The sequence below is a fragment of the Schistocerca americana genome, chromosome 1 (genome assembly GCF_021461395.2).
Source record: "Schistocerca americana isolate TAMUIC-IGC-003095 chromosome 1, iqSchAmer2.1, whole genome shotgun sequence".
Lineage (NCBI taxonomy): Eukaryota > Metazoa > Arthropoda > Insecta > Orthoptera > Acrididae > Schistocerca > Schistocerca americana.
This window is the reverse complement of record NC_060119.1, coordinates 994,986,754-995,005,070: the sequence shown is the minus strand read 5'-3', so window position 1 is coordinate 995,005,070 and position 18,317 is coordinate 994,986,754. Positions and strand designations below refer to the sequence as shown.

At 39.0% G+C, this 18,317-nt stretch overlaps 1 protein-coding gene across 2 annotated transcripts in view; it reads left to right on the top strand.

Moving 5' to 3' along the window:
- The window catches only part of LOC124616003 (protein TAPT1 homolog), a 140,642-nt gene extending 126,000 nt beyond the window's left edge, over positions 1–14,642 (top strand). For both annotated transcript variants that reach the window (XM_047144216.1, XM_047144225.1), the window contains 2 exons: positions 12,977–13,263; positions 13,736–14,642. In XM_047144216.1, the coding sequence (XP_047000172.1) occupies positions 12,977–13,263; positions 13,736–14,204 (756 nt within the window). In that variant the 3' untranslated portion in view covers positions 14,205–14,642. The remainder of the gene's footprint in view (positions 1–12,976; positions 13,264–13,735) is intronic.
- Positions 14,643–18,317: the final 3,675 nt, after the last annotated feature.

Below are 18,317 nucleotides of genomic sequence, written 5' to 3'. Positions count from 1 at the left end.
TGAGCAGCAAAACTACACTCTCATGTAGGTCTTAACACTAGCTGGTGTTATTGGATTTAAGCTGCTAGACGCATATTGTTATAAAGTACGGTTGAGAACCAAGGGCTGCATGAATATTTGATTTGGGCTGCAGTTTGACGATGACTGTTTTATACTACACAAATCAAAAAAAGTTTTTCATCACCCCAGTTCCCATAACTCCTGAAGATGGTCATTGACTGTGGATATCGTATCACAGACACAGTCCCTTTGACTGTTCAGAGATGTCACTAAACCCACCAAAAGATGTCAACAACCATGCATGAGCAGCGCCTATTTAGATGGAGGTGGTCCGACAGCCGATCAGTTCCAGTCATTCCACAAGGAAGGTGGTACACAGCTCGTGTTGTCTGTAGATCAACCATGCCTAAATGGTCAATACCATGGTTCAATCGCGTCTGCACTGTTACTTCGTGCCAGGAAGGGCTCTCAACAAGGGAAGTGTCCATGCATCTTGGAGTGAACCAAAGCGATGTTGTTCAGACATGGAGGAGATACAGAGAAACAGGAACTGTTGATGACATGCCTCACTCAGGCCGCCCAAGGGCTACTACTACAGTGGATGATGGCTACCTACTGATTAAGGCTCGAAGGAACCCTGACAGCAATGCCACCATGTTGAATAATGCTTTTCGTGCAGCCATAGGATGTCATGTTATGACTCAAACTGTGCGCAATAGGCTGCATGATGCGCAACTTAACTCCAGACGTCCATGATGAGGTCCATCTTTGCAACCACGGCACCATGCAGTGTGGTACAGATGGGCCCAACAACATGCCGAATGGACTGCTCAGGATTGGCATCACGTTCTCTTCACCGATCATGTTGCATATGCCTTCAACCAGACAATCGTAGGAGACATGTTTGGAGCCAACCTGGTAAGGCTGAACGCCTTAGACACACTGTCCAGCGAGTGCAGCAAGGTGGAGGTTCCCTGATGTTTTGGGGTGGCATTATGTGGGGCTGACATATGCCGCTGGTGGTTATAGAAGGCGCCCAAACAACTGTAGGATAAGTGAATGCTATTGTCCGACTGATAGTGCAACTGTATTGGTGGCTTATTGGCGAGGCATTAGTCTTCATGGATGATAATTCATGCCCCATTGTGCACGTCTTGTGAATGACTTCCTTCAGGATAACGACATCGCTCGACTAGAGTGACCAGCATGTTCTTCAGCCATGAACCCAATCGAACATGCCTGAGATAGATTGAAAAGTGCTGTTTATGGACAACATGACCCACCAACCACTCTGAGGGATCTATGCCCAATTGCCGTTGAGGAGTGGGACAATCTGGACCAACAGTGCCTTGATGAACTTGTGGATAGTATGCCACGACGAATACAGGCATGCATCAATGCAAGGGGATGTGCTACTGGGTATGAGAGGTACCGGTGTGCACAGCAATGTGGACCATCACCTCTCAAGGTCTCGCTGTATGGTGGTACAACATGCATTGTGTGATTTTCATGAGCCATAAAAAGGGCTGAAATGATGTTTATGTTGATCTCTACTCCAGTTTTCTGTACAGGTTCTGGAACTCTCAGAACCAAGGTGATGCACAACTTTTTTTGGTGTGTGTATTGCCAAAGGTATACTATTTGCAAAAGGAAGCAAGTATTATTTGGCCACTGTGATAGAAAGCTAGTTATTACTGGTAGGTAATTACATTTCACATTACAATAATTAAATTGTATGTTTTGTCTGGAGCCTATATTCAGGACAGAAATGATTATGGTGGATCAGAATGAATGCTTAATGCAGTTTTAATACCTGAAAGAAGTACATACCAGCACTCAACCCATAGAAGAACGAATACTTTATCATTCTAAGAACAAAAGCGTAAAACATGTCATGAGATCTGATGGTTAAGAAAAGTCTACAAAAGCATTTAGGTCCATAGCTATAGAAGAGGGTATCCAAAAAAAACTTAACATTTTTTTCAACTTATTTATTCACGTTTTTAAACACAAACCTTCAATCTCCTTCAGTGTACTCTCCACTGGCACTAATATATTTGTCTAATCTTTTATTCCATTTCTTAAAACATTGTGCAGAAAATAATTGAGTGCAAAGAATTTCCTGGAGGGCTGTAAACTTGGAAATTTCGTTATGAATATTGATAAAATTTTGAGGGTGTAAGTGTCTTTACCCTGAATGCGGTCTGATTTTGCAATTTTGTGTGTTGACTGTTGATCTCAAACTAATGGCTACCCTAAAAAAAGCCCTTTGTGCGTTACACAGGTACCCTGGTAGCTGAGTACTGCTTTCTTTGTGTAGTGCACCCCTAACCAGTCCACCTGATAAAGCAGGTCCAGAAACTGGCAACTAAGACCGTCGCAAGGTCGATGAAGCCTTTGGCTGACTCCCTCCACTTAGTTCCAAACCAAAGGACACCAGTCAACTCTAGGAACAATGCTGCAAATTGTGAGCACTCTGTCCACCCTGCTTGATAGACCAGCAGTATTCACCACTTCTGCCAATGGCCTGTATGAACTGAGGATGGTATCAGAACCCAAGACGTCAGTTATGCCGATGTCAGCCACAACTTTCAGATGACTGCACCCTGCATGCTCTTTCACATCTTGGATGAGCATCCCATCAGATGTACTGAGTGCACGTTGTCTTTCTTTCTGGCCCTGAATGCTATTTCCCTAAAGAGCTCCATAACATGCCAAACATTGGAACTTTCAATAACCAGCAACATCCCATCTCCATTTGCCTGCTCAGACCCAGCTGAAGGAGCGAGGCCAGACAGTGTGCCTCCACATTGACTCTGCCCCTTGAGCAACGCAAACATCCACAGCATATCATGCAGTGAGAGCAGATACTCTGAGTGGGTTACACTTGGAAGATGCCTCAGCAGCAGAGCCCATGGGTGAAACAAGCAAAACCTGAGGTGATCCATACAATGCGCCAGATCCGCTGCCACTGCTGCACTTTGAGGCAACAGCCTGAAGACAGCTGGCTGCAGCCAAAAGTGCTTTCAGTTGTTGGTGAACTGCGGGCAGCTTTTTGTGCATCCGCACACAGCATGTGCACCTCCTATCTATGCCGCCATGACTTACTTAAGAATTGAAATATAAAAGCACACAGTGAAACCTAAATATCCAAATTGTTCCCCTCCTAACATGTCACCAATGGGGGCTGATGGCTTACTGAGAAATGTAGCTGGCTTTTCAAAAGAAATGACAACTGGCTACAGATTTCGAATCTAAACTTTACAATTCAAAAAACTTTAGATTATGCCTCTTAAACATAAAAACGTACATAATTTAAGAATTAACTTACAAAGAAAACACAGAAAAAAGTAAATACGTAACTAGTTGTTCTGCTGGTGTGTAAGTAGGACAGCTGGAATGAATCTGACTGACTGACTGACTAGGGTGAAATGAATTCTTACTGGCACACCATTATAGATGAATACATCATGGTGGAAGGATAAAGGAGTGGTGGCCATTATGAGAATATGTGAGTTATTGTGATCGTTAATAAGTTTTTTGTGTATCCCAATGTTAAATCACATCAACAGCACCCATCCCCAAACCCCTTTCCACTGCATGGGAGATCTAAAATTATAAAAGTGATGAAATTTCAAATTTCTGTTAAGAAAACAGTGCAGTTACAGATCATGTAACAGATAAACTACAGGGTGCCTAAAAAAGAAATGAAAATTACAGTTTAACTTTCCATCGACAATGAGGTCATTCGAGGCGGAGCACAAATTGAGATTGGGGGAAGGATGAGGAAGGATATTGGTGTGTCCTTTTAAAAGAAGCTGTTCCAACATTTCCCTTAAGCAGTTAAGGGAAACCACTGATAATTTGCAATCTGGATGGCTAAACTGTATTGTGAACTGGTGACCTTCTAAATGTGAGTCAAGTGTGCTAACTGCTTTGACACATCGCTCAGTCACATGAGAAAAAAATGTGGTCTTTGGCTTGCTGATATTTGTTATACCCCAAACACAATAATATTTACTTTTGAGGAATGTGGATCTCATCAATAGGATTTCTCTCTCTCTCTCTCTCTCTCTCTCTCTCTCTCTCTTTCTTTCTTTCTCTCTCTCTCTTCTCTCTTAACTGAAGTTTCAAATTGGAAATACATTTTGTTTCAAATTATCTCCATGATCAGGCACAGAGAGAAACTGTATTTCACTGGCTGCTCTGTCATGTCATCCTCTGCCATATGGCATCATTTGGATATGGAATAGAGGATATGGGACACATCATTCTGGTTATTGTCAGCTTTCTAGACATTGCAGCTACTTCATTTCATTCAGGAAGCTCTCAAAGCTCGTCAGTTGGTGTCATGAAGCTGAGTGCACCTTTTCCCATCCAGGAAACCACTAACAGTACCAGAAATTAAGCCTGGTTTCCTCACACAAAAGTGGACATGCTGACGTATCAGCTACCATACAGACTTCATAGAAGTATTATGAAATTTATTCAGAATGGTTCATGGCACATACTGTTGTAATATTCGCCAGGTAGCCTTGTGCTCCCACCCCTGATTATTACAAATATATGGGACTAATTGAATCTGCAGGTCTCGAGGTAAAATTTTCTAGTTGGTTAGGCCATGTCATGTTCCTCCTTAGTTTCTTCTTACACAACTGACATTTCAACCCCTCTTGCGAGATCTTCTTCAGGATCGGCTGATTACAGAAGATCCTGTAGAAGATTCCATCAAAGGGATCGAAATGTTGGTTGTGTTAGAAGAAACTGAAGTGGAACATGACATGGTCTAACAATCTAGAAAATTTTACCTTTAATATTGGTCTTTCACAGAATTGTACATTTTGCAGCAGTGTATCATAACAGCCAAGGAATGCTGTGATGAGACTTGTCTACAGCTTAAGCTGACAGGCATTATTATGTACCAGATAGGAACAGAACTATATGGATTCACACCTTACAGAAGTGGGAGCTATGGCTTGGATTTCATTTCAGCATAGCTTTTGGAGTCCTAAGATGTCCCTTCTTCTAAGCATTAGCCATGTGAATAGTGGTTGTGACTAGTAGTGAGTATTTTCAGTCTTATCTCGAATGATAGCTTTAAGCATTTATCGGTCTTACTCTTAAATGAATTACTCCTGATTGGTATTCTTTTTCTTCTGAGAGAATCTGATCTTTCATTTCTCTGAAACACTAGTCAACATTTTTAAATTGCCCTCCTGTTGCCAAAGGATGACCAGTTCCAGTGACAAAAAGAATCTTCACGTGCATGTGCCTTCGAGTGCATTCTTCTGTGCTGAAGTTATGTAGTGATTTATTACTACGGGATGATTTTTGAAATAATTGCAAACATAGAGTACGGATTCAGTGCATAATGGAATGAAAAATGGTGTGCCACATTTTGTTGATGCCACAGTCTGCAAAATAGGCATAAACAAATATGAAATTTCCAGCGTTCGAAAATTTAACATTAGTTCTTTCTGGCAAGCAGTTGCCGTAATGCAGGTATAATGAGTACATGTTTTGTGCATGGCTATAGTGCATGCTGCCTTCTATGTTAAATACAGGGTGTCCATAATCAAAGTTCCAGTTTCAAAATGGTGTAGAGAGAGAGAACCACTATCAGAATGATGTAAAATTTGAACAGGATATTACTGACACAGGGGAAAACATTATGGTGGGAGGGATGAACATTTTAGCAATAGATGGCACTGTAAGTATCTCAACGTAAACCGGGTCTGCTACAAATGACAGATGAATCGCAATACAGTGGCTATGGCTTGAGTTGTACATTACACCATCCCCACTGTTCAGCATGCATAACTGCACAAGTTTGGCCGTCAACAGTTGTGGCACTGTTAGTTAGATAAGCGCATCCACCACATCAGCGCCGTACCACATCAGATGGAAAAATCACTTTTTAGTTGTCCTGAGGTAAAAAGAGTGCATAAAAAGCCCAATGACATTGGTTTGTAATTGTCATGAGACTGATGCAAGACATGTTCAACCTGCTGTCCAGCATGTTCCACAGCAAATTGAAGTGTCTTGAGGGTTACATTGAGAATGTTTTGTGCAATGTATGCCTTCATTTCAGCTGTGTTCACGATTGGAACACTGAACATGCCATCTTTCAGATAACCCCACAGCCAGAAGTCACAGAGATTAAGTTCAAGTGTTCTGAATGGTCAGGCTGTAGAGAAATGAAAGCTGATAATTCTACCATTTCCAAAATGCCTCTGCAGCAGCGGCTTCACTGGCAGTGCAATGTGCAGAGGAGTGCCATCTTGCATAAAATTGATCCTACCCACACGTCCACACTGTTGAAGGGTTGGAATGACATTGATGCATACATGACTCTCATATTGTTTACCAGTGATGGTACAGGTAACAGGACTTCTCCTCAAAAATATATGACCCTACAATAAACAATGCTGTCAATCTGCACCACAGAGTCACCTTTTCAGAATGAAATGGTATCAGTTGATGTGTCTATGGATTTTCCATTGACAGTATTCTGCAATTCACATATTGACCTATCCTTGGAGATATGGTTCATCAGTCCAGAGAAGGTTCCTTGGCCATTCATTGTCCACTCCCAGCTGAGCATGAAATTACAGAGCGAACATTTGTTTTGCTGGCAGGTCACCAGGAAGTAACTCCTGAACATCAGTGATTTTCTGTGGATAACAATGCAGATTGTTCACAGGATTTTATGCACCGTGCTCACAGGCATGTCCAGGGTTTGGGCAGTTCTCTGTCCACTACATGTGTGCACATCACCACTTGACTGCTACTGCAGTGCTATGGCCACATCTTTGACAGACTTTGGATCAACTACTTTCCTCCCTCTGCCACATTGAACTCTAAAAGAAACTGTGTGTTTGAATTGTGTAATAATTTTCTCCAGACCCTTAGCAGACGTCAGACCAGTGCCTTTTTTCGTACCCTTGAGTGTCCGGAACTTCTGCAGGGCTATTGGTGCACAGTCAACATTCTTATAATAGAGCTTTGCTAACAGTGCATGATCCTTCATGGAGACAGTCATATTGAGTGTGTTGGACGCAAGCTGAGGAACAGCTGTGTGCTGTGCGTCTGTTGATATTTATATTCTAACGCTTACAGCATCATCTACTGCTCACATTTTTGCTAATTTATTTTGTTCCATGATGTTTCCTCTTAAATCAATAATATGCAGTTCAAATTTGATGTCATTCTGATCAGTGGTTCTCATTCTACAGTACGTTGAAATGACACCTCAGCTGCACCTACTTTTATTGGTAAATCCAGATTGTTTTTAGGTTTTCTTCATGGTTAAATTAACTAGAGATGGAAAAGCAGACAATTACTGATGTTCAAGCAACAACTAACAGTAATATGGATAGAACCACTTTAAACAGAATACAGCACTAATAACTTTCAGAACAGTAAACTCCCTCTTCAGGAAGGAAGGATTTGAGGGGTGGCAGAATCGAAGGGTGGGAGGAGCACATTCAGACCTTAACATAAGAGGAGGGCGGGGCAAGATGAAGGAAAAGATAGATAAGTGACCACCTTTCCCTTATTTTTATGCAAAACATAGAGAGAGAGAGATAGAAAGAGGACGAGGGGGGGGGGGTGAAAGAGTCAATAATGAAATAAGTTGAAATTTAAACTAATAAAAAGTAGGCAATACATGACAGTCTTAAGTCCAAGAGGGTGGTAGGCTCATAAGATTTGTAGAAAGCAAGAATCCATATCTGAAGTTTGGGGAAACTATTGCTCAGAGGGATAATCCAAATGGTCTGTGTGATATAACAGGTCATTAGGTCTCCTTGATCTACAGTGGAGAGTGCTCAGCAACTGGTTACTGGTTGTCCCACAGGTGAACATTCACATTTATACATTCTGCCAGTCAGCCTGTATGTAGCTGTGTAGTGAATACAGTTCAGTGGGTAAACAGTGTTATTGATTTAAATGTTCCCTTGTCTTTGATGTTGTACAATTATCCATTTGTGGGCCCAGAATAAATGATTGTGGGAGGATGTTTGGGACCGATATTATGTGTAAGCAGTTGCGTTAAGAAGATATTGGGGTATGGACAATGATGTGGGAATGTTATGAGTTTGAGATTTGCGTAGGTTAAGAAGGTGACAGAGAACAGCGAGGGAGGATATAAGAAAGAGATAACATCATTTCAGGGCTGTATCTGAAAAGGAGTAATCTTTCGTGTGTTCAAGACCTAGTTTGTACTAACTGGCTAGTGAGTGGCTTCTGATTTTGTTGGAAGTGAGAGCTATATTGGTTATTGGAACAAAAGAACAACTTGTCTGGGAGTTTAGTTTGTGATCAGAGTCAGTGGGATAGTTGCAGAAGACAAAAGCCAGAGAGATATTATTGGTACATATGTTTAGGGATTTGATGTTATAACAGATACGTGTATCATGGATACACTGTAGGAAAGGAAGCGGATGTGGAGTGAAGTTTGGATCCAAGACTCAGTGAGGTGGAGGTCAACATCCAAGTAGATAGCTTTGTGTTTTGAAAAGGGTCAGGAGTTGTTCTTCACCTTGAGTCCAGACCACAATGATGATGAATCTTTATCAAGCTAGGGAGCTCAGTTTCTGGGTGAGGAGAGCCTTTTTCATTTGGTCGCTTGAGAAGGTTGCAGTAGGGCTGGGCCATCCTGCTTGAAAGAGGTAGCATTCAAGGGTTTAATGCCCATGCATGTGGGGAATGTTGGCATAGAGTAGGTTGAAAAGGATGGTTTCGGATGGGAGGGGTTTAGGAATGGCTTTGAGACATTCTTGGAAGTAGTTGATGTATTTTGTGTAGTATGGGAAGCCCTCTGTGATAGCTAGGAAGTGACATTCTACCAGTATGGAAATGAATTTATTTAGGACTTTGAAGCCTACTGCAGCAGAATTGCCAGGATGGTCCTCTTTGCGTAACACTGCATTTGAAATAGAAGTGAATTTGTCAGGAGGTGTAAGGATTTTTCTGGGGGCATTTGTGAGAGGCATTGGGCTTTTAAGATATTGTACAGTTGTCTTAATGGAAGGAATGTGGTCATGATGAACAAGTAAATATGCTAAGTTATGATTTTTGAAATGAGAGCTTTGGTGATCTTTGAAGTGCATATGCCACATACTTCCTGCAATCAAATATCACTACAGTGGAGCATTTATCTGCAGAGTAATAGTGTCCTACCATCAGATCACAGATAGCAAGGACTGGAGCAAGGAAATAGCAATGGAAACGGTGTTAATCCTCATATCACAAGGCTGGATTCAACAGTGTGCAGACAGAAGCAGTTTTGATGATATGGCAGTGGATGTTTTATAATGATTTCTGTTAAATCTCATATCACAAGACTGGATTCAGTAATATGCAGACAGTAGCAATGTAGATAATGTGGCAGACAATGATTAAACTAATGGCTAATTTAAAAAGTCAGATAATGAAGAAATTAACCTGATAAACAACAAAATGTTAAAATAATTCCATTATGGAGATGAAAATTACTGCTTGTAGTAGTCATATTAACTTCAGTTGACAAAGTATAACTAATACCAAGGAGCAAAATTGTAATTCATAACAAATTGCACTGGTCTGTATTGGCAAAACATACATATCTGGATGGTTTTCTCATCCTCATCTGGGCACTGGCTTTTTGTGTTGGCTATAACTGCAGTGTTAGTGCATTGCATTGCATTGCATACACCAGTAACTGCCAACTAAGAAAGTACTGCCATGTTACGATTACACTCAATCTTGTAGTTTAGTTTTACTGTTGTCTTCTGCTTTGGAGACCAAAACTTAAGGCCAAAAGTAACTTTTGCATGTTGTTTCACTACCAGGTAACATGGCCTGATAATACTTGGACCGTACATAGAAATAACTGATACAAATATAGTATAGGAGGAAACTTGAACAAATATGCAATGAGACAAACAGAAATCACATTTTTTATTTAAAGACAATAATTACACTGAAGTCACCATGATCCATGATGGTCCCTGGACATTTGCAAAATGAGGGACATGGTTCTTTATAAAGTGTGTGACCCCCAGAGGCAGCAGTGCATGCTCTGCAATGTGTTCCCCTGCTGGCCACAAGGTTGGTAAGGAGTGCTTGTGGTAGTGTGTTCCATTGCTCCACCAGTGCAGCTGATGACTGCTGGGTGGTCATTGGTGCATGTAGATATGCCGGAATATGTCTCCCCAGTGCTTCACACATGGGCTAGATGGGATTTAAGTCAGGTGAATAGGCAGACCAGTCAATTTGCTTAATACCCTCTCATTCCAAGAGCTCCTTCACCTGTGCTGTTCTGTATGGTTGTGCATAGTCATCCCTGAAAATGAAGTTGCCACTAAATGCATCCCTGAAAAGATGCACATGGAGAAGGAGTACAGTGTCACAATAACATTGACAGGTGTTTGTACCGTGTTCAAAGATTTGAGGGTGAGTACACCCATGGAACATTATGCCTCTCCACACCATAATGCTTTAGCAAACCAAACCTGACACTGCTTGTCTTGAGGCCTCTTGCTGGCAATCTTCAGTGCATAGATAAATGAAGCTGCAAAAACCTTAGTGGCTATTGGGAGGTTTTCACTGAATAATGTACACAACTCAACAATTTTAGTTTCAATTAACACTTTTATTCACCTTTAGCAAGCTTTGTTAAATCAGTGGCCAGTTTATCGGATATAAAACAAATAATTAGCATATTCATCAGGATAGCCCCTACAGTAACTATCAGCCACAATGGAAAATTTGAATATTCAGTTGTGGCACTTAATAACAGTTCACATTTACATGATATTTCCAGCTTGTACTCTGCACTGCCCTTGTAATTCATTAGAATACCATACACCCCAGCACTTTAACTAAATCAGTCCGTAATGCACATCACAGATTCCAATAATACCTCACCTTGCTGACAATGACATTCCGCACTTACATTAACCACAACTCAGTCTATTTAGAATAGCCAGTAATTTAGTTTACAGAGGTCACACAAAACTTATTAAACATTGGAGTTCTTGAGTTTCTCGGTGATTGGTGCACAAATTTTTGCGTGCAGAACAACATATCTGTGATGTGAGTTAACATTGAGAGTGCGCTGAAACACGGGTCTTACTTGTGAGTTTGCAAACCACATAACTATATTGGGTGATGTTTGATTACTTACAGATGGGCATAAGAACAAACTGTTATTTTGCAAATTATGTTATACATTGAAAATTGAATAGATTCCATTTTACTGTTTTTGATGAACTGCAAGAACTAAGGTGATTTTGGCCTATAGAAATGTCTGACTGGTCAGAAATTTAGAAAAATACATTGTCACTACTATCCTTGTGCAATGCACATCCCCTTGTTTTCATGTATGAGTGATTTAATTTTACTAAATTACATGAAACTATTGATTAGTGAGTCAGTTACTCAATGCTGTATGTCATCTTGTTCTGAAAAATTAAGGCAACAAAAGTACATAGTCAAGTATGAATGTAAAGTGTTTATGACAAAATCTGCAATTGAAAATGGTAGTGGCTCTAAGCTTCAAGTTTAATTAGTGCAGATAGTAATTAATTCTAGGTAATTTAAAATACGTCACTGAAAAGTCGCAATGCTTAATTTTTGACTGGTGCTGTAAGTCACTTTGCTCAAATATGTTTATTAACTCATAGGGTTTCTGCTTGTAGCGAAGTATATCAGTTAACTGTATTTTCTAATTATGAGTGCCCTAATGAAAATTAACCACCAAGAAGAATCCAAAAAATGAAAATAAGAATATGAAAAATAAATTTAAATGAAATACAGTGTAAATAAGAACTTCAATTTTGAGGGAAGTGTTTCGTGCCAGCAAATAAAAATATTGAAAATGAGATTAAAAAAAGCAAAAATATTTGATTACTTGTGTGTGTGTGTGTGTGTGTGGGGGGGGGGGGGGGGGGGAAGGGAATTGGGAAGAATCGACCATGCTATATCACAACCAGCACCTCCAAACCAATCATGTCTGACACAATGGTGCATACACCCTTATGTGATGAGAGGTGGGTACTTGTAATGCAACCAAGAACGTTGCCGAATGTGATTGTTTTGGTGGTCCAGGTGTTACGGTGTAGGGAGGCTTAGTATTGTGTGTGTGTACTGACCTCCAGTTCTTTGAATACAGTATACTCACCGGTCCACATTATTGTGAAATTGTACTCTTTCCCCATGTGTGTCTTTTCAGGGTTGCTTAAATCCCATTGAGAACATTGGCGTGTGTTGGGGAGATGTATTGCCGTATGATCACATGCACCAACCACTGTCTTGTCTTTGAATAGAAGTGCCATTTCTGTTTGTCTCATTGCATATTTCATTCAGTCAGCTTCTGTACTATACTATATCAGTCCTTTCTACGTGTTGTCCAAGTTTTATCGAGCTCTTGTTACTTGGCAGTGACACATCATATGAAAGTCATTTTCATCCTTAAGTTTTTTGCACATGTGTATCTTGGATTCAAATTGCCTCCTGCTTTTATTGAGGGTATGGATGCAGTATTGTTGACCTATTACCACACCACATTACGTGTTACTTTCTTATAATAGTTTCTGTGGGATAATGGAGGCCAGCTATCACCTTCGTTTTGAACAATTGTGTGTTATTGGGATGTGAAGCTGCACAGTTTCCCGTACAGTGAAAAATCTTCAATGGCATTGGAAAATATATACATACAATTGAAATGCAGATTCCTGGAATTTTACACAACCTAAAATAACTGTGTTAGTTAAGTGTATGAATCATGTATGTCTCAGCATGAAAGCGTTTCCTATTAAAAAAAAAAGTTTAAAACATTTAATTTTCTGTCTTTTTCACGTATTACATTGTTGGCACATTGCTTTTGAGAAACCATATCATAACTATTAATACAATGTTGCACAACTGATTTTTTAAAAAGTGTTATTCATTTGTAAAACAACTTATCCTATTGTATGTTTATTTTGTACAGGCTTTTTCGGATCCATCTGATCTTGTGGCCCGAAGAATGGGTTTTATACCCCTGCCTCTTGGAGTTGTGATGATGCGAGTGCTTGGTCATGCATTGCACATCGAAGGACCTGCAGCATTCATACTTCTACTGCTTTCATATTTGTGTCTTGCTTCTTTTCGCATTCTCAACAGTGTTATAATGCTTGGGAAAGCATGTGGATTAATAAAGCAATATCAGCAAGAGAAAGTTGGGACCCCTGCAGTTTCATCAACTGTAAGCCGAGCAACAAGTCCTATAAATGGCAGGTGAGGAAATCAATTTAAAAAACAGTATTTTAAAATTTTTATTACTACAAGTACTATTGTTCAGTGATACAGTATCAGCATTTAATAAAGGCAATGGTGTCAGCTCAACCAACATTGAATCATGATACTCATACAAAATGGTTATTAGTGATGATTGCAACACAACAGTTCTTTGACAGATGTTAGAGACGCATACAAAGAATTATGAATGTTTAATTCTTGTTTTAAATCATGCAATAGAAGGCATTTATTGACTTACATCTTCTGTGATAATTTTTATCTTTTATCAGTGAATACAGCATTAACTTTAGAGAACATTGTATGGACTTCCATCGTCATCATTAGGACAGTTTCTACATAAGCCACTTATAAACATTATACGTATTCTTCAGCACATAATGTTGGACACATCTGGCAATCTTTAACAATATTAAAAAGTATTTCTAAGCACAAAAAATTTATTTTGTTACAGACCAAATGTAGCGCGCCAGTTGTTACCAGATGGTGGCATATCAGCAAGCCCAGCACACCATACTTTGCAGAGATCAGTGACTGTTGATCCAAGTTCTTTAAAACAGGGTTTTGGAGTTAGTGAGGTAGAAAAAAAAGAACCCCCACTCCAAGCGCCTTCTGACCGCAGCCTGGGTCCAGCAGCAATATTTTCTAACAGTGCTGTGAGCATTGATAGTGTCTGCCTGAATGAGGAATTGTTGCGACATGAACGAAGTCCAGAGACTGGTCTTGCAAGCATTGTTGAACATGAAGTTCTAACTAGAAGTGTTCCAAATATCCAGGCTAATCTAAATGTTGATGGTGCTAGTGATTCATTGGTGCAGGATGAATCTGCCGCACAGAAGAGTGATGAATTTTCCAAGAAGAGAGCAGAATCAGAACCTTCCATACCTTCTGTGATTGATGCAGAAAGGGCCAGTGTTTCATAACTTTAATGTTTCTTTTTGCTTCCTACAATCTAATTTTAAAGTGACATTTTCTGCTGACATGGTGGGAACTGTAAAGAAAACAGTTTTTGACTTCCCATGCATTTTGTGACTTAAAAATGTTAAATTTCGTTTTGCAATGTAATGTGTAGCTCTGCAAAAGTCATCCCATATGGCGCTTTGTGCTGATGACTACAAGTGGACTAAAATGTTATTTTTGATTCTGCATGAAAGATTTGTCACTCTACATTCGAAGAACAGCTACATAGAATATGTGAAAGAAATTGTTGCTTTTAATTCACAGCTCTGCTGCAAAAACTTGGCAATAGTGATGATATGTTCTTCTTTTATTTGTCGGTATTGCATCATGGATTATTGTACATGACTAAGTCTGTATATTCATACTTTTTATTTGAAATAAATTTTATTTTTTTAGTAGAACTTCATTCAAGCAAAACACTGCAGACAGCTGAACACAACCATCAAGAGTTTCTCTGCCTCTTCTAGCATAACTCTCCACATACCAGTGTCCTGACTAACGTGTGCATATTTGTGGCACAGACAGCAACCAGGGGCCATTAAAATTAGGAGTTTGTTACATTTTCTGTGGCTAATCTGCGTTGGGTACCTGGAAGAGCTTTCCAGAAACTGTGGAGTGTAATGGTGGTCTCCATTGTGTAATAGCAGCACACTGTATGTGGTTTCTCCAAGACGAAATCGTAAGTGCTGGAACATGTGCTCGAATGTTGCAGGATGTAGTTTGAAAATGACAGGACAGTTGACACCAGTTGACCAAAATTAACTCCATAGTACCTGTGTATCTTGGTAAATTGGTAGGTATGAAAGGATTGGTTTGGTCTTATGTAAGGGTCATTGCAAGTGAATGGTGTATGAAGATAAAGGTTGAGAGTAAGGTTAATATTTTGTTTTGTGAGGGGATGTTGTCAGTGTTCACAATAGGAATGCAAGGTGTTGTCTCGATGTCGGATTTTAATTGTTCAGTAAAAACACATCAGACATCCAAGGTATTTTGTGAAGATGAAATTAAGTTAAACTTTAATATTACGGCATTACAAGAACTCAGAAGTGTATCAAGAAATTATATGAAAATATAAGTATCAACAGCCTCCAGTGGATACTGTGTAACTGTTAAATACAGTCTTTGTGTGAGTAGCAATTGAGTGATTTCTGGTGTGTAAAATGTATGGGTGATTAAATGGAGGTAAAAGTATTGGAGGATTATCCACCAAACGTAACTCACTTTAAAATTTAACCATAACATTGAAAGAAGAGCAGTCAGAGTGTTAAAAATGAGTATTTTCAGTTCGTTAATACAACTTGCTGTTTTGCACCAAACAAGACTATCGTGTTCAAACCCAAAGACTTACTTGAAATAACTGTTTACTTATATCAAAGAGTGACACTTTTATTTAAAGACAGTAATTACACAGAAGTCACTCAGAGCGGCACACTAGGACCAATACTGTTCCTGATAAACATCAACAGATTTACCAATAGTGTTAGTCATGGGGAAAAATCTTTTTGCTAATGAGAGCAGTATTGGAGAGCAGTATTAATTATAGCCTCTGAGAAAATAAGAGAACTTATTGCAGAGAAAGTAAACGAAATCAAAGGTCAATATGCAATAAAGTGAAACTGAACATAAAGAAAACAAATGCCAAGAGTTTCAGTTTGAAGACGAAAAATGGCACTGTTTAATTAAACATAGAAAACATCTCTATAGACTACATAATAAACACAAAATTTTCAGAAATATGTACTGATTTTCTGTTAAAGTTTTGCAAACACACAAAGATACATTCAAATAAAAAGTCATCAACATATTATGCCTGAAGGGTCCTGTCATCAATGTGTAACAGGCAGTGTTTTTTTTAATTTTATTTATTTATTTATTTATTTATTTTTTTTTTTTTTACATACTGTTCACATGCACACTCAGTTCTTAACTATGGAATTGTTTTCTGAGGAACAAGTGTACAAAATAAGAATAAAGTTTTTTAACTGCAGAAAAAGGCTGTAAGAATAATAACCGAAAATAAGAATCTAGTTCATAGTAAAGGGCTGTTCCTAACAATAGGGATTTTAACAGTACACAACGTGAATACATTTACCAATCAATTGTGCACATCAAAAATAACATTGTCTGTGACCATAGAATAAGGTCTACATTGAACATTTACCATGAAAAAATAAGCATAAAACTTAAATCACCCAAGGAGATTAAAGGCATTACTAAAAGAAACTTATTTTAAAAGTTGGTTAAAAAGTAACTGTTCTGCAATACTTTGTGTATAGGAAGGATTATTTAGATAATGTAGAGTAGATGTACAGTAAAAACTATACCATAAAATAATAATAATAAGAAGAAGAAGAACAACAGTGATAAAACGTCTATCATATGTTTACCATAACACATTTACACTAGTTTGTGTATTTTTTTCTTGGTTTTCTTTTCTGGAAAACTTTACTTCCAAAGCAATGCAATGTACTGTGCTGGTACCAATACTTTATCCTCTTTCTGAGTTCAGCATTTGACTTGTTGCAGAGGAATAATGACTCAGTTTTTCAGGCTAGCAAATGGGAAGTTGTGGTACACAAAATGGAAACCAAACATTGTTGCTATGGTCCTGACATCAAGTTTGTAGTGTTACATTATGAAATAACATGAGCACAGTGACTAGGAGTGAGAAATGAATGAACAGTGTAGCTCTAACCTTTACATTATTAAATAACTTCTTTGCAAATCAGCATTGTACACGAGGGATAGACCATATTAGGTAGCACAGTTTCAGACAGGTTAGCCTTGTATTTGGGAAGGTGGAGGCTCTATTCTTCTTCTAGCCATCATGATTTAGGCTTTCCAATGTTTCCCTAAATTAATTCAGTCAAATGCCTGGATGATTCCTACTTAAAGCCCATGGATACACTCCTGTCCTATCTGTTTTAAGTTGTAAGTACAGTATGTAAATGCTGTTGTTATGCTGGTAATGTGGTGCCTTATCTCTTTGTGATTGCTGTCTGTAAGATGTGGACTGTCTTATTGCTTTTGTCTGTCATGCTGATATCTGAATACATGTGTATTGTGAACAAAGTAACTGTTATTTATGTTTACTATTGTAAATACCAGCACATTCTGACAGGTTAGGGGCCTGGGATGGAAAGTCTGTGTACTGAACTATGTATGTGCACGCAGGTCTTTGTACAGGGAGTTGCTGCTTTGTTTGGATTCAGCCATTCCCTTCTTTTCCTTAAGTTAGCATTTAGACACCATTTCTCGTCATCAGTAACGATACAGCATAGGTGTTGTTCATGAGCCAATTGGTGACGAGCAAGCAGAGATGCAATATGGCCGGCCACCTGCTGATTTTTCTGATATTTGGCCTAGCACATGCGGTATACATACATTTGATTTTTAAACCTACCCCACCACAAGCAAATGTCGCACGATGGTGAATGATCACAGCTCATCACATTTACCAGTTCTCGAGTTCAATGACGAGGATAATTGTGGATGAATTTGTTTAAACAACCTTCATCAAACCCTGAAGGTCTTCATGAAAGTGGAGAGTCATTAATGTCTAAATGATTCCCCTTAAAACGAGAAAACCATTTTCTTGCCTTGTTCTGTCCAATGGCATAGTCCCCATACAAGGCCCAAATGTTTCTGGTTGCTTCTGCTGCTGTCACCCCCTACTGAATTCAAACAGAAAGAATATGTCGGAAATGTTCCACTTTCTCAACTTGACACTCCATTTTCTAATGTCCAAAATGCCACTCCCTCCCTCCAGTTGACAAAATGACACTATGTAAACTCAAATAACAACAGTGAACTATAAATGAAAATGATAATCGATAAATAAACCGGTAGCAATCAGAATACCTACATGCGAAAGAAAAAGGCTTCTATCTTATGCACTAACCTAATATTTCTACTGATCGCTGAAACAGCATACTGAACAACATTACATCAATATTTACTTATTTGCCAATTCATAATTATAGCTATAACGAGTAATATTTTTTTAGTTTGCTTAGTACCCCCAATTATGCACACTACAAGCAGGCCATTAACATTAATTTCCCCCTGGCCAGCAG